Here is a 24,235-nt window from a genome sequence, read left to right as displayed (position 1 = left end):
AGCCAGAGAAAATATTTAATATTATTTATAGAACGTCTGACTTTTTTCAGAACGAATCTGGATTTTTTGATCATAAATGTTTGGCTGCCTCGGTAACGATCTGGATGAGTCCAGTCGTGTGACTGGCGGTTCCTGTCTACCTGTCTCAGGTGTGTAACAGCAACAGGAAGTGCCACTGCGACGCCGGCTGGGCTCCTCCTGACTGCAGGTCCTCTGGACGCGGCGGCAGCGTCGACAGCGGCCCGGCCGCCGCCGCTGCAGGTGCTTCCCCCTCACGACCGGAACCAGAACCGGCTCCGGTTCCGCCGCTGACCCGCCTGTTTCTGTGCTCAGAGTCCGATCCGGTCCGGGTCGCCCTGCTGCTCATCTTCTTCTTCATCCTGCCCGTGGTGCTCCTCTTCCTCGCTCTGCGCTTCTCCCGTTTCCGGCGGATGGTCTGCTGCCTCGGACCCAACAGCCCGTTTCACAAGGCCCGGCAGCACAACCGGTACCGCCGACCCAAACACACGCACGCCCACACACACACACACACACACACACACACACACAGACTTCAAGCATAACTCTGCTCTTACCCACAATGCAGTGTGGCTGACTCTGAGCTGTGGGGTTTGGAGTTTGAACCCGCCCACGCCTGCAGGTACTGCTGGACCTGCCGGGTTCTGCTCAGCAGATTGGTTCTGTAGGCTTAGTGGTCGTCTGGAGTATCTGTGAGTGCTCAGTATCCTACCAGCTGTCAGGCTCCAGGTTCCCATATAAAACCTGAATTGTTTGAATTTACTGCAGAATTTCTTTATTTACATACTGACCTCCTGATAAGATGGACTGAAGGAAAGTCTCTGAACTTCATTTGAATAAATATGATGTGATCATCATGACAAATATAAATCAATATAAATATAAATGCACATTAACATGAATCCAACATGTAACAAACATGTTTTATTGATGATTTAACTGAATTAAAGGGGGTCAAAGTGTATTGAATGGAGGTGTTGTACCAAGTTACACCACAAGGTGGCGTTGCTTCCCCTGCTCTGCCAGTCTTCAGCCAGAAAAGTCTCCATCTTATTTTAGCTTAGTTCCAGGTTGCTAACGTTCACCAAACACGTGGATGGAAATGATTCCCTTAAAGTCTTTAGCATCTAACATTTGTTATTCCATCGCCCGGTCGTATGCAGTCGATGTTTTCAGAGTGAAATAACTGCTACATCTGTTAGCATTTCGGCGCTAACATGGCAGTTGCCCTGCTAGCTTAGCAGCTAACGTCTAAACTGTTAGCAGTGATTGTAGCGATCGAGAAATAAAGTTTGAACACCTCACTGCCTGAATTAATTCACAATAATATAATAATATCTCTGAATAGGTTTTGTTTTTCCAGCGTGCTGGTAACATACTGACTGCTCAGACGTACTCGCTCCAACCCGACGGTCTGCGCTTTTAAATCTTGACCTCCTGACCGATGTGATCACACCTGCTGTAAATCCACTTAAAGCTGCACTCTCAAAGATCCCAGTATGGATCCTGATCAGAGCAGAGGGGATTCTGGGTAATGAAGTCCTCAGTGTTGAGCCCCTTCAGTGCAGCTTTAAGTTCCTTCAGAGATCTGAGGATGAACCTGTTCCCGTCCGTAGCCGGGTAGTTAGCGTGATGCTGTGTTTCCTGCTAAACTAACACCATGAAACCCAGAGCGGATCCGGACCGTTGCTGGTTCCGGCGCCTCTTCCTGACCGCCACGATGTAACCGTGACAGCCGTCCTCCATGTTGTCCAGGACGCCGGCGACGGAGCGAGTAGACGGCCGCAACGGAGAGCAGGTCCGACCGCTGCGATACCACCTGAACCCGCAGTCCGACGTCGCGCTGGCGCCGCCCCACAAAGAGGTAACCATGACAACGGCACCACACGCCGAGCGCTGGCTGGAGGGAAGAGTCTGGGGTTCATGACCTTTAAACTGGAAGCAGAATGACCTCAGGGTCTGGTCCCGCTGGGCCCATTTCCACAGAGACTCAGCAGAACTGTACCGGGTGACACCAGCAGGGGGCGTAGTTCGCCTTCACCACGCTGATTTCTCTCCTGATTGGTTTGGGTTAGGTCTCCATGGTAACCAGGTTACAGGTGGGTCAGTAAGACCAACGTTCGCTTCCTGCTGGATTCAGATACGTTGCTATGGAGACGGCCATAAACATGCAGCTTGGTCAGCTTAATTTGTTTCCAGTGGGTCTGAAACGATCAATCTGATTGATCACTTATGGAAATAGTTGTTAACTTATCGATTAATCTTACGGTCTGAAAGAACAACAGAGTCAGAGCAGATCTAAAACTGTACAAAAATATAAACATTTTGAATAAATCTGCTCTACCCAGAACTGCATAATTATTTATTATTCCTGTGAGGAAAAGAAAAACCTCCAACTCGTCACACGGAGCCAAACAGCAACAGTTTCAGATCCGGCTTCAGTTTATTGATCCACCAGTTTCTGCAGACACTCGTCCGTCTGATCAGGTCCTTAAAGGTAAATAACGAGAACTTTGCTGATGTGAAACCACCATGTTTGGAGCAGGAGAGTAAAACTGATGAAGGAAGTGAAATGAGCTCCTCCGATTGGTCGGATTTGAGGCTCCTCCTCTTCCGGTTGGTCGGATTTGAGGCTCCTTCGATTGGTCGGATTTGAGGCTCCTCCTCTTCCGGTTGGTCGGATTTGAGGCTCCTCCTCCAATTGGTCGGATTTGAGGCTCCTCCTCCAATTGGTCGGATTTGAGGCTCCTCCGATTGGTCGGATTTGAGGCTCCTCCTCCGATTGGTTGGATTTGAGACTCCTCCTCCAATTGGTCGGATTTGAGGCTCCTCCTCCAATTGGTCGGATTTGAGGCTCCTCCGATTGGTTGGATTTGAGACTCCTCCTCCAATTGGTCGGATTTGAGGCTCCTCCGATTGGTCGGATTTGAGGCTCCTCCTCCTCCGATTGGTTGGATTTGAGGCTCCTCCTCCTCCGATTGGTTGGATTTGAGGCTCCTCCTCCTCCGATTGGTCGGAATTGAGGCTCCTCCTCTTCCGATTGGTCGGATTTGAGGCTCCTCCTCCTCCGATTGGTTGGATTTGAGGCTCCTCCTCTTCCGATTGGTCGGATTTGAGGCTCCTCCTCTTCCGATTGGTCGGATTTGAGGCTCGTGGGAGGAAGTGAACCGGCGAAGCGGCGTCCGCTTCCCTACCTCTTTTATTAACGCTGCTGCTGCTGTCTGCCTCTGCTTCCTGTTTTCTCTCCAATCAGGTTCATGACAGGCCTGCTCCTCCCACTAAGCCCCTCCCCCCTGACCCCGCCCTAACACCCCCGCAGCAGGTAACCAACACCTGGCCGTTCGGTGTGTCTGTGGCTCCCGCTGCATCTCAGCTGCTGCTCTGTAGTCTGTGGCTTGTCGTCTCGGTCCAGACGTCTGTGTTGTCTTCATGTGGGATTGTTTATGAGATTATGGGAAAATGTCTACTTTTCCATATCAACTCTCAGCAGCTGAAACAGGTTTTTATCATTTCACTTGAGAAAAGCAGAATATTAGTTGCTATAAAACATTTGGCGGCTCAAACGTTTCATCTTGTTTGCTTAGAAACTGGAATAGATGTGAGACACTTTGGTTGGTTTGGATGTTTTTGTGTTTAATCAGGTTATTTTTGTCCGAACATTAATTTCATGATCGGAAGGTTTGAAGAAATGTGTGAGGGGTTAAAAACAGTTTGATTTTAACGAATGAATCCGTTCATTTCTGCAGCAGAAGGAACTGAACTTTGACTCTTGGTTCTTCGTGTTTCATCCAAAAAGTTTCTACCGTTCTGAACATGACGAGAAATAAAAGGTTCATTAGCTGCAGTCAGAACAATCACACCGATGGGGCCGGTGAGGTCACTGATGGGACGTCGGTGCTGCTAATGGGGTTAGCATGGAAGGCTAACAGACGTTAGCCCTACAGGAACCACTGGGGCAATGATTTCACAAATGGGTCAATTAGACCTACTGAGGTCATGAGGGTCAATAATGGGACCACTAAGGTCACCACGGGGTCATTAATGGGGTCGTTATGGTCACTAATGGGTCAATAAAGTTCTTTAAAGTACCGGGCCCCTGAGTCAGAGCTGTAGTCGGCGTTAGAAAGGTTAAACCACGGCAGCGTTTATAAAGAATCAAGAGAAGAAGTCCAGTTTCCTGTTGCAATTTGTTTACTGAATCACTTTACTGAATCAGTCAGTTTACTGAATCACTTTACTGAATCACTTTACTGAATCACTTTACTGAATCAGTCACTTTACTGAATCAGTCACTTTACTGAATCAGTTTACTGAATCAGTCACTTTACTGAATCACTTTACTGAATCAGTTTACTGAATCAGTTTGTGTCTGCGGCTCAGCTCTCTGATGCAGTCGATGCTCAGGACTCAATCAGTTCAGGAACTTTGCAGAATCCAGAACCTTTAAATAGATTTTCACTGAATGGATCTAGAAATAAACTCTGTGTCTGTGAGAGGGCAACTGCTCCGTTACCTTCCTCCTCCTGACCTTTGACCTGCTCTTCTTCTTGCTTTCATTTCTGCTGCTTCAGCTGGTTAAAGCGAGACCAGCTGCCCCCACCAAGCCTCTGCCCCCCGACCCTGTCGCCCCCGGCAACCAGGTACGCTCACCTGCGGTCTACCCATCTGACCCGTTGCTTTACATCCAGGCTGCTGGACGCTTTCAAACTAATGTTACTAATATTATTATGACGTCACATGTTTACATCTGTTTACAGAGTTCTCCATTTAATTAATTTACTCTTTTCTTTTTCCCATTTTTCTAAAACATATTAGCATTAATTCATTTATTCATTTGTTTTTGATTTATTTTAACATGACTGGAAACAAAATGCACTTAGAAAAAAAGTTTATTTAAAGTCTTTCAATAGCAAGAAAAACAAAAATACAGAATAAACACACAAGTATTGATTTATTTTCTGTTTTCTGATCTATATACAGATCAGTCAAATTTACTTTTTGTTTTAATTTTTTACTTTTTTCCAAAACATTACGTAAACTTTTTATTTCTTTATTTTCACCCGGCTGGAAATAAAATGCAGACACAGAGAAAAAGTAAAAAATTATTCAAAGTCAAACAATAAGTAAAACTGACTAAATGTATTATTTATTATAACAACCAGTCTCTGTTGCTATGGTAACCGCTCTGGACCGACCCGGTCCTGTCTGCATGCGGCCTTCCCATCTTCATCTTCACTCTTCTCCTCTTCCTCCTCACTAACCGTCCAGCCGCCGGCGAGCCGACCGGCCCCGCCCAACAAGCCCCTCCCCCCTGACCCACCTGCACAGGTACGCCGCTCAGCTGTTGGTCTGATTGGCCGGACTGGAACATGTGATCATGGTAGACTAGAGGTTCATGTCTGCTGATTGATGGATTCGAATGAGATGTAGTTGCCATGGCAACAGCTCTAGTACTTAGTGAACCAATCAACAGTTAATCATCTGCTTTACGAACGTTTTTCTGATCCGGTCTCAAACTTCTTCCTGTCTTCAGGTTTCTGTTCCACTAAAGCCCATCGTACCCAAGAAGCCCCGCCCACCGGCTCCGCCCACTCAGCCTTTCCACCAATTAGAGAGCAGCTACGCCGCCAGCACCAAGCCGGCTGCGCAGGACGCTGTGGCGCCTGCAGCCGGTTCTCACAGGTACCCATAATCCACCTGGACATCATCATCCAGCTTAATAAATTAGCAGAAGCTAATACCAAACTACTAAATAAATTAGCAGAAGCTAACGCTAAACTACTAAATAAATTAACAGAAGCTAATGCCAAACTACCAAATAAATTAGCAGAAGCTAACGCTAAACTACCAAATAAATTAGCAGAAGCTAATGCCAAACTACCAAATAAATTGGCAGAAGCTAACGCCAAACTACCAAATAAATTAGCAGAAGCTAATGCCAAACTATTAAATTAGCAGAAGCTAATGCTAAACTACTAAATAAATTAGTAGAAGCTAACGCCAAACTACTAAATAAATTAGCAGAAGCTAACGCTAAACTACTAAATAAATTAGCAGAAGCTAATGCCAAACTACCAAATAAATTAGCAGAAGCTAACGCTAAACTACTAAATAAATTAGCAGAAGCTAACGCTAAACTACTAAATAAATTAGCAGAAGCTAACGCTAAACTACTAAATAAATTAGTAGAAGCTAACACCAAACTACTAAATAAATTAACAGAAGCTAACGCTAAACTACCAAATAAATTAGCAGAAGCTAATCCCAAACTACCAAATAAATTAGCAGAAGCTAATGCCAAACTACTAAATAAATTAACAGAAGCTAATGCCAAACTATTAAATTAGCAGAAGCTAATGCTAAACTACTAAATAAATTAGTAGAAGCTAACACCAAACTACTAAATAAATTAGCAGAAGCTAACGCTAAACTACTAAATAAATTAGCAGAAGCTAATGCCAAACTACTACATAAATTAGCAGAAGCTAACGCTAAACTACTAAATAAATTAGCAGAAGCTAACGCTAAACTACTAAATAAATTAGCAGAAGCTAACGCTAAACTACTACAAAAATTAGCAGAAGCTAACGCTAAGCAGATAAACTCTGTTTGCAGACGACCTCCTCTTCGTCCAAGTCGGCCGCCGGTTCCACCAAAGTTCGAGTCGTCGCCGCCGCTTTAACCCCAGAGGCGCCGAGCTGCTGCTGGACGGAGCGGCCGAAGGTGATGATGAAGGTGATGATGAAGATGACTTCCTGTCGTCGGATCCGGTCCTGCAGAAACTGGAAACCGACTGCATCTCGGTGCCTTGCTCAGCAGCCTCACACTAACATTCAGGACCCAAACCTGCTGCTGGGGGCCTTGTAGCGCCCCCTGCTGGCACCACAGGATTCTGTGCCTTGCTCATGGACACACTGGACAGAAGTCAAAGCTGGGGTCAAAGTTCAGACGGTAGAGTTGGAGGATCAACGCAGTGTCTGATTGGACGGAGGAGGAACCAATCAGATTCTTTATTTCCCCTTGAACTTGGATTAAACCCGGAGAAAAACGAATCTGAAGATGTTTTCAGTCCAACATTCACAAATGTTTCAAGCTCAAGTTTTATACAAAATGTTCTGATGTGAGAAGAATCATTGCAGTCGATTCGTTTAGGAATAAAATATCCAACATCACCGTTTCTTCTTCTTCTTCTTCAGTTGGTTGCTCCCCCCACCGTGTTGACGACGGTTCTGACCCGCTCAAATCTTCAGAACCTTCTGGACCAAACCAGTTTCTACATCCAATCAGGACCAGGAAGTCCACTGCTGCAGGACTTCCTGGTCTCTGTCCAATCAGAGGGCGGAGACACGCCCACTCTCCATAAAGTGGAGACTCTCCACATATTTAACTTTATGAACATCTTGGGATAAACGTGCCATAGAGTGTTGAAAGCATCTGGAATATCTGGTTCTATTTTACCAATTTAAGGAAAATTTGTTTCAGTTTTCAGGAATTTAAAGTATTTAAACTGAGCAGCAAATGAAGGAGAAACAGGAAATTTATCTGAGATAGAATAAGATAGTTGGATGTTTTCCTTTCCTTCTCTCCTCATCCCTTCATCCCTCATCCCTTCATCCATCATCCCTCCATCCCTCCTCAGCTGTAAGTCCAGATCTTCTCCTTCGGCTGCAGCGGTTCCCTGAATCTCCTCAGGTTCCTCGGATTGTTTCCTGATTTTCTGCAGAAGAAGAAACTCCGGCTCCGTTCCGCTGCTTCGTCTCTAAGTTGTGTGTAAATTTGAGGCGGAGTTTGGATCCGGACCAGAACTTCCTCCTCCGTTCTCTAAGTGGTTTTCAGAGAAGCGTGTTTAAAGTTCCTGAAAGCATCGCCGTTATCTGCTGCGTTTCGTCGCATCCTGCAGCGCTGCCTCCTCCTCCTCCTCCTCTTCGTCGCCTCTGACCTCAGACTGAGGAGAGGAAGCTGCGGTTGCTCTGATCGTCACTCTGAGTGCTGCTGCTCTGCGCTCCAGACCCGACCCAGAGGCTCCGGCGCTGTGCAGCATGGCCTCTTCGCTCGCCCTCCTCTTCCTCAGCCTGCTGGGCTCCGCGCGCGCTCTTCCTCCTCCTCCTCGGATCTCCTTCCTGCTCAGTAAGTCGTCAGCTGAATGATTATTGATCGGCTCTGATCGGCAGGTTGCAGCTTTCAGACGAGAGGATGAAGAAATGTCAGCGTTCATCTTCCTCTCTGACGTTTTCCTGCCTCAGAGCCGATTCTGATTCTGCTGCTGTGGTTCCGCCGTTTGGGTCAGAGAACATCTGATCAGAAAAGTGCCAGAAGTTTGTTGGGTCCAGAGTGAATAATGCAGCTGCTGCGCCCGGTTTCATCATCTCCCAGAGGAGCGAAGGCGTTCATGATGCTGGAGCAAAACAAACTTTTCAGCCTCGTGATTTTAGTGTCATCTGAGTTTTACGTCAGATTTTCTAGCAGCTTTTATTTGATAGTTAATTTACAGGAAGGTGGGTAACGAGAGACGGGGGAAGTCATGCAGCAAAGGTCGCCAGGCCGGGAATCAAACCTGCGACAGCTGCGTCGAGGACGAAGGCCTCCATATGTGGGTTGTGCTGAACCGCTGCGCCACCGCAGCACAACCCATTAGTCAGATTTCTAATCAATTTAAGTTTATTGAATCAGCAGGTTATTCAGTCCAGAACCATCCAGTCAGCAGCGGTTCTGGTTTCCTGACCAAGCATGTGGCGACAGTGGACAGGAATCACTTCCTCTCCACTGAGAGGAAAACATCCAGCAGAACCAGAACCGGCGCTGGTGAGACAGGAAGTGCAGAGAACCAGAACCGCGTCGCCGTCGGTTTGTTTTCACGCTTCAAATGAGGAATCTGATCTGGGATGTGGGCTTTGATTCCACCAGACGGAGCAGAGCGACGCCTGGAAACGCTTCCAGGGTCCGATACTGGAACCGGTTTGAAATCAAACCAGAACCGAGTCGTCAACATGGCCGCCGCGCTCAGCATGTCTGCCTTCGTATAACCTGAATGTGATTTTTTTCAAACTGAGCTCCGATCTGCACGCGAAAGCATCCGCGTCGCCACGGCAACCAAAACACAGCCGGTTAGATGTGTTTAAAAGCCGATTATTAGAACGAGCTCCTGATTCCTGATGCTCTGCAGTTTCAGAACCAAACGGGTTCAGACGGCTGGAAATGAAACCTGGCAGCTACTGAGGCCTAAAAACTACATGCAGCAGAAAAACACATTTCTGTAATCAAAGTTTCTGTGGTTATGTATTCACTCACTTAAAAATAGTTCAATAAGTTGGTCAGACAAGCAGCTTATAAAAATACTGGAGAACAAAAACATGCAGGCTTTGCAGACCTGTTACATCATGAAAGGAAATTATTGATTATTAGATTAAATGCTTATCAATATAATTCCACAAACTGAAACCACATGAATTTATGTTAACCGATCAAGCAGATTAATTGTTTATGGTGTAACGTTACTGATGGCTGAGGCGACACTCTGACCTGGTGTTCCTCAGGGAGGTGTAGTGGTGGCACTTTATGTTTTTAAGGATTTGAGGTTTCAAACGGGTCCAGAACTTTCCTACCGGATCCTGCGATGCCTCCAGGCCAGAGACGGGTCACGGCTCCTCCACCACCTTCAGACCTTTATCGATATTTGTGTTTTGCTGATTTTAATCATGGCATTGTGTCGCTCAGAGGCGTTTTGTTTCCTGTGAGATAAAATTCGCTCTGCAGATTATTTAAAGGCGCTCAGACAAAGCGGCGCGTCTCTGCAGCTGTGAACCACATCCTGTCTGAGCAGAACCCCCGAAACGGGAAGCTGCCGCTGAACTGGTCAGCTGACAGAGGAACCAACGTTTCTTCACCTGGCCTGTTTTTAGATCACCTTTAATTTAATCTGACTCAGACCTCAGTGGAAACGGACGGAGGCAGACCTGAGATCAGCGACGGTTCCTGTGGGTTTTCAGATCAGCCAAACACTTTGACCTCATTTTGTCACGACGCTCACTAAAGGTTTCCACTAAAACCCTGAGACAAACTGAGCAGACGTCTGATGAGACAGAGTTGATCTGGTTTCCGGTCGATCTTTCTTTATGCATTTAAAAAAGTTCTTTATGTATAAAACAGCCTTATTGTTAAAGTCATTTTGTATAAATCTGAAAACAGAAACTCCTCACGTCCTCCACCTGTGAAGCGGTGCAGCAAATAACGTTTATTCTGTACCCAGAATGCATTGCTGCTGCAATGCACGCAGCAAACAGTTTAAAACCTCCTGATGTTAGTAAAACTGAACCGAAGAATCACTTCCTGAAGCACAAAACCTACAAGTGTAATGACACATTCGAACCTGTAGAGGGCGCTATGCTACATGGTAGTGCATGTTGTGTCATTGACATGGTGGCTATCAATATGGTTGAACTTGGTGCTGCAGGATTAGCTTACCCTAAACACCATGGTGGTGTAGCGTGCTAGCGCACCGAATGTTTGCTTAGCGCTTTAGGATTAGCGCAGCTAGCTTTTTCATTAGCGGCGCCGACTGCTGGTTCTGAAGAACCGTTGGCTCATCAGACCAACCGGTCGTGTTGTTTCTTCTCAGACTCACCAGAAAGACCTTTGGTTCACTTCAGCCTCACAGACGTCAGCAGCACCACCACACTGTTGCTTAGCAACGACAGCTCCACCCTTTACGTTGGAGCTAGAAATGCCATCCTCGTATTGAACGTCAGCCGGAGTGATGTCATCAGTCTGCTGAAGAAGGTGAGCTCCCAGATCATCCAGGTGAAGGCGTCTGACTCTTCCTGCTTTGACATTCAGGTGTTTGTTGTGTTCAGGTGACATGGAGTCCGTCAGAGACCGACAGAAGAGACTGCGTGAAGAAACAGCAGGACCCGGAGGTAATGGGGGTCCGATGAGTCCGATTCCTCCCAGAACCCGGCCTGAGGAAGAGAAAACGCTTACCGCTGCTGCGTTTCGAACCCTGAAACGATCTTTTCTAATATTTCCATCATACGATGTTTTAACTGCAACATCAAAAACAGAGAAATGCAAGAATGGATCAGAGGAGCTGGTCGGTTGGGTCGGTTCTCCAGAATGTGGGCAGGACTGAGGGGTGGAAAGGTCATAGATACGGGTTTTATTTGAGAGTTAAAGGAAGAGCTCTGAGTTTTACTAAACCACGATTAACTGATCAGATCTGCAGCTGAGCATCGTCTGCATAGTAGATGAGAAATGGGCCAAACAGACAACCCTGTGGAACTCCAAAGAGTTCAGTGTACAAGTAGTTTTAAGGTATTTTTCACAGGCAGAAATTGTACATCTCTTTATAAAGCGAAGGTCACATGACTGTTGGAACTTTCTCTGTGCGAGAAACTCAGAGTTTCCTGAACCGAAGGTCTGTGGTTGAAAAACACGCCAACCACTGGTTTAGCACTTCACTCAACCAAAGATGATTCAGAACCTACAGGAGGAGATCCGGGGCCCATTTGACTGTTTCAAATGGCTTGATCTCCTCTCTTGCCCCAAAATGAAAACCTTCAACACTTGATTACCTCCAGCCTCAGAGCTTCAGAAAGTCGCTGTGAATTTTCAGTTGCTCACCATGAAAACCAAACAGACGAGCCGGAACAGCCATCCGGTGACCTCACCCTCACATCTTCATCGATTAAACCATTTAGGAAACGGAGTTTTGCTTCATCTCTGCGCAGTAGGAAACCATCTGAGAGCCAAACTCTTTCCTGCAGTTGTTCAATGTAACATCTGCTCCAAGTTCATCTGGGTTGTTTCCTTTCTGCCTGCAGGTCGACTGTCAAAACTTTGTCCGTGTTGTTCAGCGAGTGAACTCCAGCCACCTGTACGTCTGCGGCAGCAACGCCTACAACCCTCAGCAAGCCTTCATCGTGAGTCTTCATCCTCTTTTGAAGGGCAGGGATGGAAACAGCTTAGTGACTCCAGTCACAGCTTCTGTTTGTCTCCTGCAGGACACGGAGAATCTGCTGCTGGTCCAGCAGGACCAAGCTAGAGGGCGCTGTCCGTTCAGCCCTTCTGAACGGAGCGCTGCAGTCATCATTGGTTAGTTTGGGTTCTACATTAGATCTACAGACAGGGCAGGTTACAGATACGTTTATGGATATTAGCAGCACAACATGTTGAGTGCAGTTTCTATTTGAAGTCTATAAAAACTTAAGAATCAGGAAGAAGCTTCGCCACACATGGACTGGACCAAGACACTCGTCTGTTGGACTCCTGGAGACTCTGGCCTCACCATGTCCACCCCTACAGTCTGCCTGATCCCAGAGAACCACCTGCTGCCTGAACAAGCGCGGTGGCACCGTCCTCCTCAGGAGCAGACGGTTCTGGAGCTGCGTGAAGTTGACACCCCACCCACGTCAAAAAATCCAGCAAATAGTCTGAATGGTTAGAGCTCCGTTTGTGCAGCTTTTGTCTTTGAGATATTAAAAGTTATAATTTAGTAAATATATTTTCAATGCAACGACTTTCATTTCATCCAATTTCTTGCATTAAATGTGTATGGGCTTCAAGTATTTTGAAAAGCTCCACATGTTTGGCGAACTTTGACATAGTTCTCACACAACTGGGATTGGCTCCACCCACACTGTAGTTGCATTGAAAATATATTTACTAAATATTAAGTACATTACTTGGATGAACTTTGAAATAATGACACATTTCCGTTTTACTCGGCAAAATCTTTGCTCAAGCAACTAGCAAATTGGCCTTTATAGGCTCATGTAATTTTTTTACACGTTTGCTGCATAATCAGCAGACAGTACATCAACAATGTGAATATAATTCTTCAGACCCTCCGAAACCAAAGCAGTTGAACAGGTTATACACATTACGTCAGGGTCAGGCTGCATGTCCTTTATTAGCAGGATTCAATTATTGTGGAGAGAAGTGAAAAAACATTGCTATCTTAAAACATTTCTTGAAATGAGACATTTTTTCTTGTTCTAAGTCTTTAGTGAAGTTCAAAACAAAATGTACACATTGTACAACAGCTGAGAATCTGAAGAATTACAAGAAGTAGCCCACACTTAGGTTTGATTTGGAACATGATAGGGTGACGGTGACGTCATCGGCCAAAATTATAACTTTTAATATCTCAGAAACCAAAACTGCACAAACGAAAATTTTAACGGCACAAACCTGCACAAACGGAGCACTAACCATTCAGACTATTTGCTGGATTTTTTGACGTGGGTGGGGTGTCAGCTTCACACAGCTGGACCCTCTTGAAGCATCTTGTTGGGAGCTGAACTGCTCTTCTTCAAGCTCTTGATGAGCTTGATAACTTTCAGCTGCTGCTACGCAAGACTGATTAAACTCATAATCATCATCCTCTGCTTATCCAGGACCGGGTCTCTGTGGCAGCCGTCTCCTTTCCCAGCCACCTCCTCCGGCTCCTCAGGAAGAAGCCCAAGGCGTTCCTACGCCAGCAGAGACGTATTGTCCTCCCAGTGTGTCCTGGCTCATCACCTCGGTTTCCTCCTGGAGGGAAGTGCCTGAAACATCTCCCTCACCAGGCATCCAGAAAAGATGCCAGTCACCTCAGCTGACTCCTCTCGATGTGAAGGAGCAGCAGCTCTGCTCCAGAATGACTGACCTCCTCACCCTTTCTCTAAAGAGCCCAGGCTGAAGAGGAAACTTAATTTGGCTACTTGTATCCAGGATTTCATTGTTTTAAATCATGACCCAAATTTTATGACTGGGAAATTTGTGAACAAGATCCCAAATACCGTATTTTCCGGACTATAAGGCGCACCGGATTATAAGACGCATGCATACAGTCAACAACAACAACAAAAAGGTTAAAAGTTCAGCAATGATGCGGCTTTAGCGAAGCTCGGACAGTGAAGGCAGATCCATCAGCCCAGGCATCCAGTCCATCCACACCTGGTGGTAACTCGCCCGGCGCCGCCTCCCCGTCTCAGTAAACGTGTCTGTCGTCCGTCGCTCCCTCGCCGCTTCTTTTTGAACGGCCTGTTTACACCGATGTCCAGCGGTTGGAGTTCTTCTGTTAATCCTCCCGGAATGACGGCAAACATTAGTTTGCTTCACTTCCTTTTCCACGGTAGCAGTGAGATGGGCGGCAGTGATGATCAGGGACAGTGATGGTGGAAAAACCTGTCTGGTTTTTACCGGAGGCGTATGCTGCAGAACTCTGACAACAAGTCTCTGATTGGTTTATCGCTGCCAGCGTACAAACTGTACACGTTACGTCTCTGTGTCAGAGTTACCCTGACCCTATTTTTGAGAAAATTTAAGGCTTTTAGGCTTTTAGATGCGCCTTATAGTTCTGAAAATACGGTACTTGAACTCCTCCACTTGAAGGAGGAACTTCCCTCCAAGCTGGAGAAGACATTTCAGCCTTTCCGGTGAAGAACCATCGTCTCTGACTTTGTGGAGCTGATCTGTCTCTCAGCCACCTCACAGTTCACTGGCACAGCGCACGCTGTAGATCTTGGTCAGAGGAAGCCAAAGGACGCATGGCTTCTGCAAAAAGCAAGAGATGAAATCCACTGATCCCCCGGCGGGACCCTCCAGCTCTTGGCGGTGCCTAGAAATCCTATCTGTAAGTTACGAAAAGGACTGGTGACAAAAGGGCGGTCCTGCCGAAGCACCTGGAACCGTGTTAGTGTCGGCGATGCGAACCAAGCTCACAGTACAGAGGACGGATAGCCTCTATCCGGAGTCCGTACCCATAGGGCCCTTCCTACAGGTGCCCACACAGACCCTGCATTGGTTGGGGAAACTGCCCCCAACCAATTCATCGACCCTGCAAACGGTGCATCTCTGCTCCATGTCTCCTCATTAACCAAACCCTGCCTCCAGTTTGAACTGAGCAGACCATGTGTTACTGATCAGTGTTTCTCTTGTCATGCAGACCAGGAGCTCTTTGCTGCCACAACCACTGACTTCCTGGGGAAAACACCACAAATTTCTCGATTCCTCAGCAAAGATGGCCGCCCAGACATCAGCCTAGACTACATCAGTTTACTGCAGGGTGAGTGGATACAATCTCTGAAGTGTACCTGTAGAGGACTCTGTTACTGTCCTGAATCCTGACAGAAATAAGCTCACAGAAAGAGTCGGACTGATTCAGAAATCTGTCCTCTCGGGCCCCTTTTAGCCGATTTCACTCAATCATCTTAGAAATTATTGTCCTTTAGTGGTAACATTAGAAACTGTAATCTTTAATCATTTAGAAATCTGTGCCACATGACCACACAGAAGTGGGTTTAATGCGAGATCACAGTTCCTCATTTCACCCTGAGTGATTCAGTTCCCCTTTGTGTCAACGTTGCTCTCATTTTGAAACATCCTGTCCTCGTTTAGAGATTGGCCAACAGGAGAGACTTGAGAAAACCCTTTAACTTTGCTAAAGTTTCACATCTGTTTGAAGATCAGTCCATCTGCTCCCAGATCTCTTTTCCCTGCATTCATACCACCTGAGTTTCATCTTCAGTCAACACTTTCTGCATTTTCAGAGCCAAGATTTGTGAGCGTGTCGTTGGACCCGGCAGGACAGAAACTCTACTTCTTCTTTTCTGAAATCGAGGAGGAGTTCGGCCTCATCGACAAGTCTCAGATTCCCAGAGTGGCTCAAGTCTGCAAGGTTCTGGAGACGCAGAGCAGCGATGTGTGACCCGATGGCGGATCGGAGATGATGACGCTCTGCCGCTTTCACAGGACGACGTTGGAGGAGAGAGGATTTTGCAGAAGAAGTGGACATCCTTTGCCAAGTCTGCCCTGCTCTGCCAGCCTCCCTTCAACATCCTGGAGGACATGTTCGCCCTACAGCCACCAGAGGGCGCCGACGCCTCAGAAACACTGTTTTATGGCGTCTTCACCTCCCAGTGGTGAGGCTCCGTCTAATTCCTGACGGCGGTGCTTTACTGACCCGGATAACATGAGAACCTCGTTTCAGGTCCCTGCGGCCTGAGTCTGCGGTTTGCACCTATAAGCTGAAGGACATCCGAAACGTGTTTGCTGGACCCTTTAAGACCCTGGAGAAGGAAACGTACAAACTGCAACGCACAGCGGGACGAAAATACCTGGGACAGGTGAGAACATCCAGACGTACCAAGGTACCACACCTGGCATGGCATCTGTTCAGCAGATGAAGTAAATCTGGGCCTTTAGTTCAATCTGTAGGTCGATAAAACCATAAACTAACGCAGAGCTGCGTAAAATGGTGTTAATGATTCTGCTTCAGTCTTTAGGTGTGGAAATGATTCTGATCGACTAGAGCCTGAATGACAAATGGAGACATTAACGTGTGTTTTTCACAAAGAGCGCCGCCTCTCAGACCCTCAGTCTTTAGCAGGAAATGTCGACATTTCCGGGTGAAACAGGACAAACTTCGGACCAATCCCGCCCCGCCTCCCGGAGCTCTGGACCGGAAGGAGCGGCGCACTTTAACGGTCTTCCTGCCGTCCTTGACCTTCATTTTGTGAATCTTTCTCACGGTGAAGCTCGTTGATCTTCCGGGGAATTTGGGGAAGAAACGAACCGAGTCCAAATGTTTGCCTTAAATGAAGTAACTATCGTTCATTTCTGTAGTTTCTTCTTCGTTTTGGCGCTTTGCTACGTTCCAGTACCGTGTCTCCATGGTGACGCCATGGTGACGTGTCTCCATGGTGACGTTAAAGCGCCCGCGCTGTTTAAATGGATTCTGAATCGCAGGAACTGAAAACTGGGATTCTTATTAACCCTTTTTTTTTTTTTGACACAGCCATAATATCGATCCTTGTCGTTCTCCCGACAGTGCGGCCTCTCAAACTCCTCCGACTCTGAGCTTTCAGAGGTCAGGATGAACTTTCTGACCAGCAGCAACGTGGAACCAGTTGGGCCGGTTCTTGTTTCTCCTGAGCAGAAATACAGCCGTGTGGTCGTAATGAAGGCAACGGCGGCCGACAGCCGACAGCACGACGTCCTGTTTCTCCTCACCGGTGAGACGCTGAACTCGGATTAAGTTTCTAAAAGATGCAGATTAGCGGACACATTTCCGCTAATCTGCCGACAGCTGGGCTAATCTTCTTTTCTTTAGCACTTCAGTGTTTTTTGCTAGCTTTGAAATTGGTTAGCACACTTAGCTTCCCCTAAGCTACATTTTCCAGAGTTGTCTTTGTAAACTTTCACTAAAATAAAGTTTCAACGTTTGTGTTGAAGTTTCGGTTGCAGTTAGACGTTTGTATTCATGCTCTTATTTTGAAGTCTCTCTCTGTTTCCTCTCATGTTTCTTTAGAAACTTTACTGAGCAAGTGGGAAGTACAAAACAAACGAATGACTGAATGAACGAATGACTGAATGAACGAATGACTGAATGAACGAGTTGTACAGGAGAATGCAGCCCTTGCATGAACAACCAGAGATGTCAATTAGACAAATACATGCAATAATTTACATATTTGAAATGTTTTTATTGCTGTTTTCCACCTGCGTGGCGCAGCAGGAGCTGATGGTTTTTCTGTACCCAGAATGCATTGCTGTAGCGTTTTAGCGTTAGCTACATTGGTGTAGCGCTTTAATATCATCAGAGCAAAAACTGTTTAGTGCGCAGGGTTAGTTCGGTTAGCGGTGCCATCAGATGTTTCTGAACTGAACCCTGATCAGAATCATTTCTTCGCCATCCAGAGTCCGGGTTCCTCCACAAGGCGGTTCCTTCGGATCAGGGCCTTCGAGTCATTGAGGAGATCCAAGTGTTCAGGAAACCTCAGCAGGTCAAGAGCATGATCCTGTCTTCCCCCAAGGTGCACCTCACACCACCACGCCTGCAGGTCCTGCGTGGTTCTGCTGGTTCACTGTGTGGTTCTGGTTCTGAAGGGACTCGTGTATGTGGGAACGTCTGAGGGGGTGACGGCGGTACCGGTGGCCCGGTGTCTGACCTACCGGAGCTGCAGGCAGTGCGTCCTGGCCAGGGATCCTCTGTGTGGCTGGAGCCTGACCCGCAGAACCTGCACGGGTCTGGACGGCGCCGACGACATGTGAGTGGATCTTAATCACCCAGAACATCAGAAATGATCAATAAACTGGTCGTCTGCTGCTGGATTAAGATCAACCTAAATGGCCGAGTCGGGAAAACAGCCGAATGTTTGTTACTGTAAACACCTGATAAGTTAATAAAATAGTAATAAATGAAGGAATAAGAACTGGTGTCCATCAAAAACATGCAGAACTTTTCTCCAACATCCAAGTTTATAAAAGGAATATGAAGTCATTTTTAACCTAAAGCTGATTCATATTTACTTAAATATTTTACATTGTCACCTTTTTAAAATAACGGCCAAAAAATAAATAAATTACCTCTTTCTTTCCAAAAGATGTTTTAGGCCAAAAAGTTATTTTTGTCACAAAACGGCCAATATTTTAGAAAGGTGACGACATCTTGATTATATTTTTCACCTACAGAGGTCGCTACTTTTTCACCTGAGCAATGCATGCTGGGCCGACAACCAGGCAAAACGCCTGGACTGAGACGAAGCTTTTCATGAGCTGCTAAGGTCACGATACCTGCTGGACCAGCTGAAGAGATCGGCTGGTGATCCACTGTGTACGCTGCTAGCAGCAGCTAGCGCTGCTAGTAGCAGCTAGCGCTCTTAGCAGCAGCTAGCGCTCTTAGCAGCAGCTAGCGCTCTTAGCAGCAGCTAGCGCTGCTAGTAGCAGCTAGCGCTCTTAGCAGCAGCTAGCGCTGCTAGTAGCAGCTAGCGCTCTTAGCAGCAGCTAGCGCTCTTAGCAGCAGCTAGCGCTCTTAGCAGCAGCTAGCGCTCTTAGCAGCAGCTAGCGCTGCTAGTAGCAGCTAGCTAGCAGCTAACCCAAAGAAAAATGCTTGGAAGTCATTTTAACATACTGGAGAAATGTTTTGACGCTGATGCTAACCGTAACCAGTTAGCAACCGACGCTCTGAGCAGCTAACTCTCCTTTCAGGTTGGCAGCAGCAGCACAAACCTTTCACCTCTTTCCTCTTGTCATCTTCTCTTTGAATCCTCTCCGCTGCAGATTGAAGCAACTGAACGTTATATTAGCACCTAGCGTATTTCATTCACCCAGGATGCATTGCGGCGTAAACAAAATGGCAACATCTGTGTGACAATATTTAATTTGCATAAGCTAAACAGCCTTGCAGTATTTTTGCTGTATTGTTTTTACATCTAAAATCATTTTAAAAATATTTTTTATACAAATGTTTTTATAAAAGCTATAGCTGCAGCTAACAAAAATAATTAATCCTTAAATACTTTATTTAACAAACTCCCTAAGCTGGAAGCAGTCGACCAGAACCACGACGTAAAGAATGAAAGCTGCTGCAGGAGGCAGTAAAACATGTTTGTTTTCTTAGAGTTCAAGACCTGGATGCCAACATGAAGGCCGGAGCAGATCAGCTCTGGAGCGAGTGTCCAGGGCTGATCCCGCAGCACCGAGGTAGCTTCCCTCACATCCACACTACCAAACAATCAGCTGTGAGGGAAACCTTCACCGGCTTCCGTCCTTCTTTCCTGCAGACGTTTTGGTCTCGCTGGGCAAAGTTGTGACGCTTCCGTGTGTGAAGCCGTCTAACCTCGCCGCGCTGAACTGGAGCTCCGCCGACGGCGCGGGTCTATCGAACCAGACCTTCATCCAGGCGGCGGACGGCAGCCTCCACTTCCTGGCCTCCGCCGCGACCTTCGGGAGATACCAGTGCCAGGCGAAGGAAGGCAACGTCAGTGAGGTGGTGGAGAGCTACGACGTCCGGCCAGAGGTCAGTCCTCGGCATCTGTCAAAGGTCAACCAGGATCCGGCGACCCCGGGCCCGGAGGAGAGGTCTGTTGGGACCGAGGAGCCGGCTGTGATCCCAGCTTCAGACCCAACACAGAATGAAACCTTCATCACCACCGGTTCCGACCCAGAGGAGCGCGTGACTCAGGCTAAAGGTGATGCGTTCTCCGTGCAGGAAATGGTCCCGACCTCCAAGAAGGACGGCCGGTCCATGAAGAACCCGGCTGAGGAGGCACCGACCCAGAGGAGCTACCACAGCGAGCTGGTGGTGGTGTCCCTGCTGCTGGCCGCCTGCGTCCTGATCCTGGCGCTCGGCGCCGTCCGCGTCTGGAGGCGGCGGCGTGGCGCCGCCGGGTCCGACCGGCTGCCGTCCGCAGACGACGGAACCAGAACAAACACGTCCTTGGAGATCCACTCACTCAGCCGCTCGGGTCTGGACCAGACCATCATCCCGTGACGGAGGCCTGGACGGGTCTGGACCGAACCATCATGGAGTCCAGCGTCGGGTCTGGGCCGTTGCAGCGTCGGCTTCGTTCAGGCTGAAACTTTTGATCCCAGCAGTTCTGACCCGTTTTCATTCACCTTTAGGTCCAGTAGATTCTGTTCCCAATGACTCGGTGTGAAGTCCAGAACCACAAGTCCTACAGCGTTCAGATTGTTTGAGTTTAAAGGTCCAGACATGTAGCAGCATTTCACAGCACAAACTGTTATAAAACTGTTACCTACCGAAATATCAAGGGTGACTTAAAATGAGACTTTCTGATTTAACTCCTTCAAATTGGGCCTCTGTCTCTTTAAGAAGCTCCGCCTCCAGGAAGTCGTCCCAACATGGCTCCTCTATTAACCCTTTAGTGTTTTTACCAGTGCTGCTCTGAGCAGCAGCTCCTGGAATGAGCTCAGCAGCTGGTTGCTGGTTGCTGCTGGCTAGTCTGAAGGAGCTGAGAGGGGGAGGAGCTGAGTGGGGGAGGAGCTGCGCCTCGGAGGCGGGGCTAAGCCCACCAACTGAGCATCTGTTCAATCAGAACCTGACACATGAAGCTGGATTTTATTTTCAGTTTCTAAAGCAGGAAAAAAGTAAAAACAAAGTTTTTATCGTTTTATTTCTCCATGTTTCCTAAAATAATATTTTCTTTCTATTCCTGATGTTCTGCATGAGAACGACTCTGATGCACAGCAGCAGTTTGTAATGTTTCATCTTGTTCTGGTCGTTGCTATAAAGTGTAAAGTTTCTTTTCATATTTTAAGTTGTGAACATTCAGATTTTATGTTTTTCCTCAGACCTGCCAGGTTTTCTCAGGGACGATTTGTCATGAATTATTTATTTTTTCCTGTTATTTCAGACTCTGATGTAATTTATGACTGTAAATATTCCAGTGTTGGTCACATGATCAGCTGGTTTTCTGCTCCTTTGTGTTTTTATTCTGTTTGACTCTGTCGCCCCCTGGTGGCACGTTTGTAAATTCATCCATTACTGCTAATCTGACAGATTAATAAAAGCCCATTTTTCTGATTGTTGTTTCCATTGATAATAAACTCGACGTCCTCAGACGGATCACTGATCTGTTTGGATTAAAGACCAACTGATAAAAATAAAAGATAAATATAAACATTTGATCAGCGAAAATCTGATGGATCGGTTCTGTCTGACAGAAACTTAGTTTTTCTCATCCTAGTTGAACTAAACGCTTTAGTTTGGTTCGTCCTGCAGCTCATCCTCTGAAGGTTCAGGTCAGATTCGATCCATTCGGATCAGATTTGATCTGTTTGGATCAGATTCGATCCATTCGGATCAGATTTGATCTGTTTGGATCAGATTCGATCCGTTTGGATCAGATTCGATCCGTTCGGATCAGATTTGATCTGTTTGGATCCGATTCGATCCGTTCGGATCAGATTCGATCTGTTTGGATCCGATTCGATCCGTTCGGATCAGATTCCATCCATTTGGATCAGATTCGATCCGTTTGGATCAGATTTGATCCGATTCGATCTGTTTGGATCAGATTCCATCCGTTTGGATCCGATTCGATCCGTTCGGATCAGATTTGATCTGTTTGGATCCGATTCGATCCGTTCGGATCAGATTCGATCTGTTTGGATCCGATTCGATCCGTTCGGATCAGATTCCATCCATTTGGATCAGATTCGATCCATTTGGATCAGATTCCATCCATTTGGATCAGATTCGATCTGTTTGGATCAGATTTGATCTGTTTGGATCAGATTTGATCCGATTCGATCTGTTTGGATCAGATTCCATCCGTTTGGATCAGATTTGATCCGATTCGATCTGTTTGGATCAGATTCCATCCGTTTGGATCCGATTCGATCCGTTCGGATCAGATTTGATCTGTTTGGATCCGATTCGATCCGTTCGGATCAGATTCGATCTGTTTGGATCCGATTCGATCCGTTCGGATCAGATTCCATCCATTTGGATCAGATTCGATCCATTTGGATCAGATTCCATCCATTTGGATCAGATTCGATCTGTTTGGATCAGATTCGATCCATTTGGATCAGATTCCATCCATTTGGATCAGATTCGATCTGTTTGGATCAGATTCGATCCGTTCGGATCAGATTCGATCCGTTCGGATCAGATTCGATCCGTTCACAGATCAACACCGATACGTTCGTTGGCTGCTGGTCTAAATGTGACTCCAGACCTCCTGCTGTGACGAGGCTGAAACAAATAGCTGCTGTCTGACCATTTCTAATAACTTCATTTTATTTATCTTATTTTAACTGAGTTCCACGAACCGGAGAGAAAATGAGTTCTTTGTATCTGGAGTCCAAAGGCTGATGGTGTTTTCATCACTAATGGAGGAGAATCTTCTTCTTCATCATCTTCTTCTTCCTCAGAAACTTTTATCTTGATGCTTTTGTTTGGTTTCAGGATCAATGAATGAACTGAGGTGATGTTTTGGTGAAGAGCCTCAAGACGCCGTTTGTTGTTTCGCTTTATGACTCGAGTTCAACTCTCAACACTCTGCTGGAGTCAACAGGTCAAATCTCAGATTATTTAGATCATCTGATCTGAGGCTGGTTTAGTTTAAGGTGCAGAGAGAAGCAGCAAGGAAACTAAAATAAAGCAGGAAGTCTGTGAACAGGAAGTTACGTCATCGCTGATCAGTTTTCTGGCAGAACGATCAGCATTGAGAGTAAAAGCTCAGGATGGTTCCTGGAGGTGAAAAGGTTCCTGGAGGCGAAAAGGTTCCTGGAGGTGAAAAGGTTCCTGGAGGTGAAAAGGTTCCTGGAGGTGAAAAGGTTCCTGCTGGCAGGTGAGAACTTTGATCTTAATCAGGAAGAAAAAAACCTGGAAGCAGGAAATTAAATTTAATTTCTGTAGTTTGAATAACAGCAAAGTTTTTCTCTCTGATCTCTTTACTGATGCAGGATGAACTAAAACTAAATGTTAAAATCAAAACTTTTCTGCAGAAATTGATCGTTTTGATCAGAAGTTAAAACAGTTTAGATGTTTGTTTCTCAGTTTATTCCTTTAGATCTGGTCAGAAAACAAGATGGTTTCATCAGTTTTCACTAAGACAACCGTTTTAAACTCTCTGTTTCTCCAGGAGCCGCGGCCCAAACGATCCGGTACCGGTTCGGATCGACCGTCATCCTGCCCTGTTGCTTCACTCCTCTGAAATCTTTCTCTCATGGAGGCAGAGAGGTTCCTCTGAGGATCGTCAGAGTTCTCTGGTGTAAGAATCATCTCGGTTTCATTACCTGGGCAACATGGCGGCAAACTGCACTCTGCAGATCAGAGACATCAGGATGGAGGACAGGGGAACCTTTAGATTCAGGATGGAAGCGGATGATTCTGCTGGACGTTTTACAAACCAGGCTGGAGTCCGAGTCTCAGTGGCTGGTAAGGTCAACACGTCACATCCAAAAGCAGGAAGTGGACTACAGCGCAGGGCATTCTGGGTAAAAGCAACCAAAGCTAACATGTTAGCCTAGCGCTAGCAGCAGAAATGGCTCCTGGTCTTCAGCCTAAAGAGAAATCCTCCAACCGCTAAAATCCTCCATCTTGTTACCATCTGGTGAAGAAGGAAGTTGCTCTCAGTGTGTCGTTTCCTTCAGTGGTTCTTGGTGCAGCGCCCCCACAGGCCAGGAGGGGAACAGGTTGGTTTGACTCAGAGCAGCTGGAGCAGATGTTCTGGTTCCAGTAGAACCGGGTCGACCCGACCGAAGGAGGGAAACATGCAAAATATTTGAATTTGAACGAGTGAGAACCAAAAACACGAGGGAGAAGGTTGTTGGTGTCGTCGTTGGCCCAGTGATCGGGTTCTGGTGGGTTCTTGTCCTGACCCGGTCAGGAAGAGTCGGTCCACACGGAACCAACATGTTATCAAATATGTTTAAGTTGTACTCAGTGACTGGACACCAACCAGGGGAAATGATTTTATTTAACAGA

The 24,235-nt window shown here is 46.7% G+C and overlaps 2 protein-coding genes across 9 annotated transcripts in view; both read left to right on the top strand.

Moving 5' to 3' along the window:
• adam15 (ADAM metallopeptidase domain 15) overlaps positions 1–7,190 on the top strand; it is a 30,054-nt gene extending 22,864 nt beyond the window's left edge. Inside the window, exons 18-25 of one of the 7 annotated variants that reach the window (XM_081597585.1) lie at positions 150–261; positions 334–487; positions 1,774–1,882; positions 3,272–3,340; positions 4,590–4,658; positions 5,287–5,346; positions 5,552–5,700; positions 6,634–7,190. In XM_081597585.1, coding sequence (XP_081453711.1) covers positions 150–261; positions 334–487; positions 1,774–1,882; positions 3,272–3,340; positions 4,590–4,658; positions 5,287–5,346; positions 5,552–5,700; positions 6,634–6,700 — 789 coding nt within the window. In that variant the 3' untranslated portion in view covers positions 6,701–7,190. Of the gene's footprint in view, positions 1–149; positions 262–333; positions 488–1,773; positions 1,883–3,271; positions 3,341–4,589; positions 4,665–5,180; positions 5,347–5,551; positions 5,701–6,633 lie in introns of those variants that run through there. The other 6 variants (XR_014084008.1, XM_081597587.1, XM_081597586.1 and 3 more) reach the window with 6 other exon arrangements.
• A 104-nt stretch (positions 7,191–7,294) lies between these two features.
• Positions 7,295–21,322, top strand: LOC103477509 (semaphorin-4A-like). 2 transcript variants are annotated; one of them, XM_081597592.1, is made up of 15 exons: positions 7,295–8,145; positions 10,634–10,794; positions 10,869–10,931; positions 11,835–11,933; positions 12,015–12,105; positions 14,942–15,061; positions 15,546–15,673; positions 15,748–15,917; positions 15,986–16,121; positions 16,826–17,009; positions 17,695–17,810; positions 17,884–18,044; positions 19,397–19,479; positions 19,560–19,795; positions 19,988–21,322. In XM_081597592.1, the coding sequence occupies exons 1-15, from the start codon at positions 8,058–8,060 to the stop codon at positions 20,267–20,269; spliced, it is 2,118 nt and encodes a 705-aa protein (XP_081453718.1). In that variant the 5' UTR covers positions 7,295–8,057; the 3' UTR covers positions 20,270–21,322. The 2 variants fall into 2 exon arrangements, with proteins under 2 accessions (XP_081453718.1, XP_008428884.2); XM_008430662.3 differs by having other exon boundaries at positions 19,560–21,322.
• The last annotated feature ends 2,913 nt before the right edge of the window (positions 21,323–24,235 follow it).

Source organism: Poecilia reticulata, chromosome 16, assembly GCF_904066995.2.
Source record: "Poecilia reticulata chromosome 16, P_reticulata-male-v2, whole genome shotgun sequence".
In the NCBI taxonomy this organism is placed as follows: domain Eukaryota; kingdom Metazoa; phylum Chordata; class Actinopteri; order Cyprinodontiformes; family Poeciliidae; genus Poecilia; species Poecilia reticulata.
The sequence above is the reverse complement of the archived record's forward strand: the minus strand, read 5'-3'. Positions and strand labels throughout refer to the sequence as shown.

Excerpts from the sequence above, each read along its gene's own strand:
- LOC103477509 (XM_008430662.3), top strand. The coding sequence starts at position 8,058 with ATGGCCTCTTCGCTCGCCCTCCTCTTCCTCAGCCTGCTGGGCTCCGCG. Across the intron at positions 10,932-11,834 it reads AGAAACAGCAGGACCCGGAG|GTCGACTGTCAAAACTTTGT; the intron begins GTAATGGGGGTC and ends TTCTGCCTGCAG. Across the intron at positions 18,045-19,396 it reads CTGGACGGCGCCGACGACAT|AGTTCAAGACCTGGATGCCA; the intron begins GTGAGTGGATCT and ends TTGTTTTCTTAG.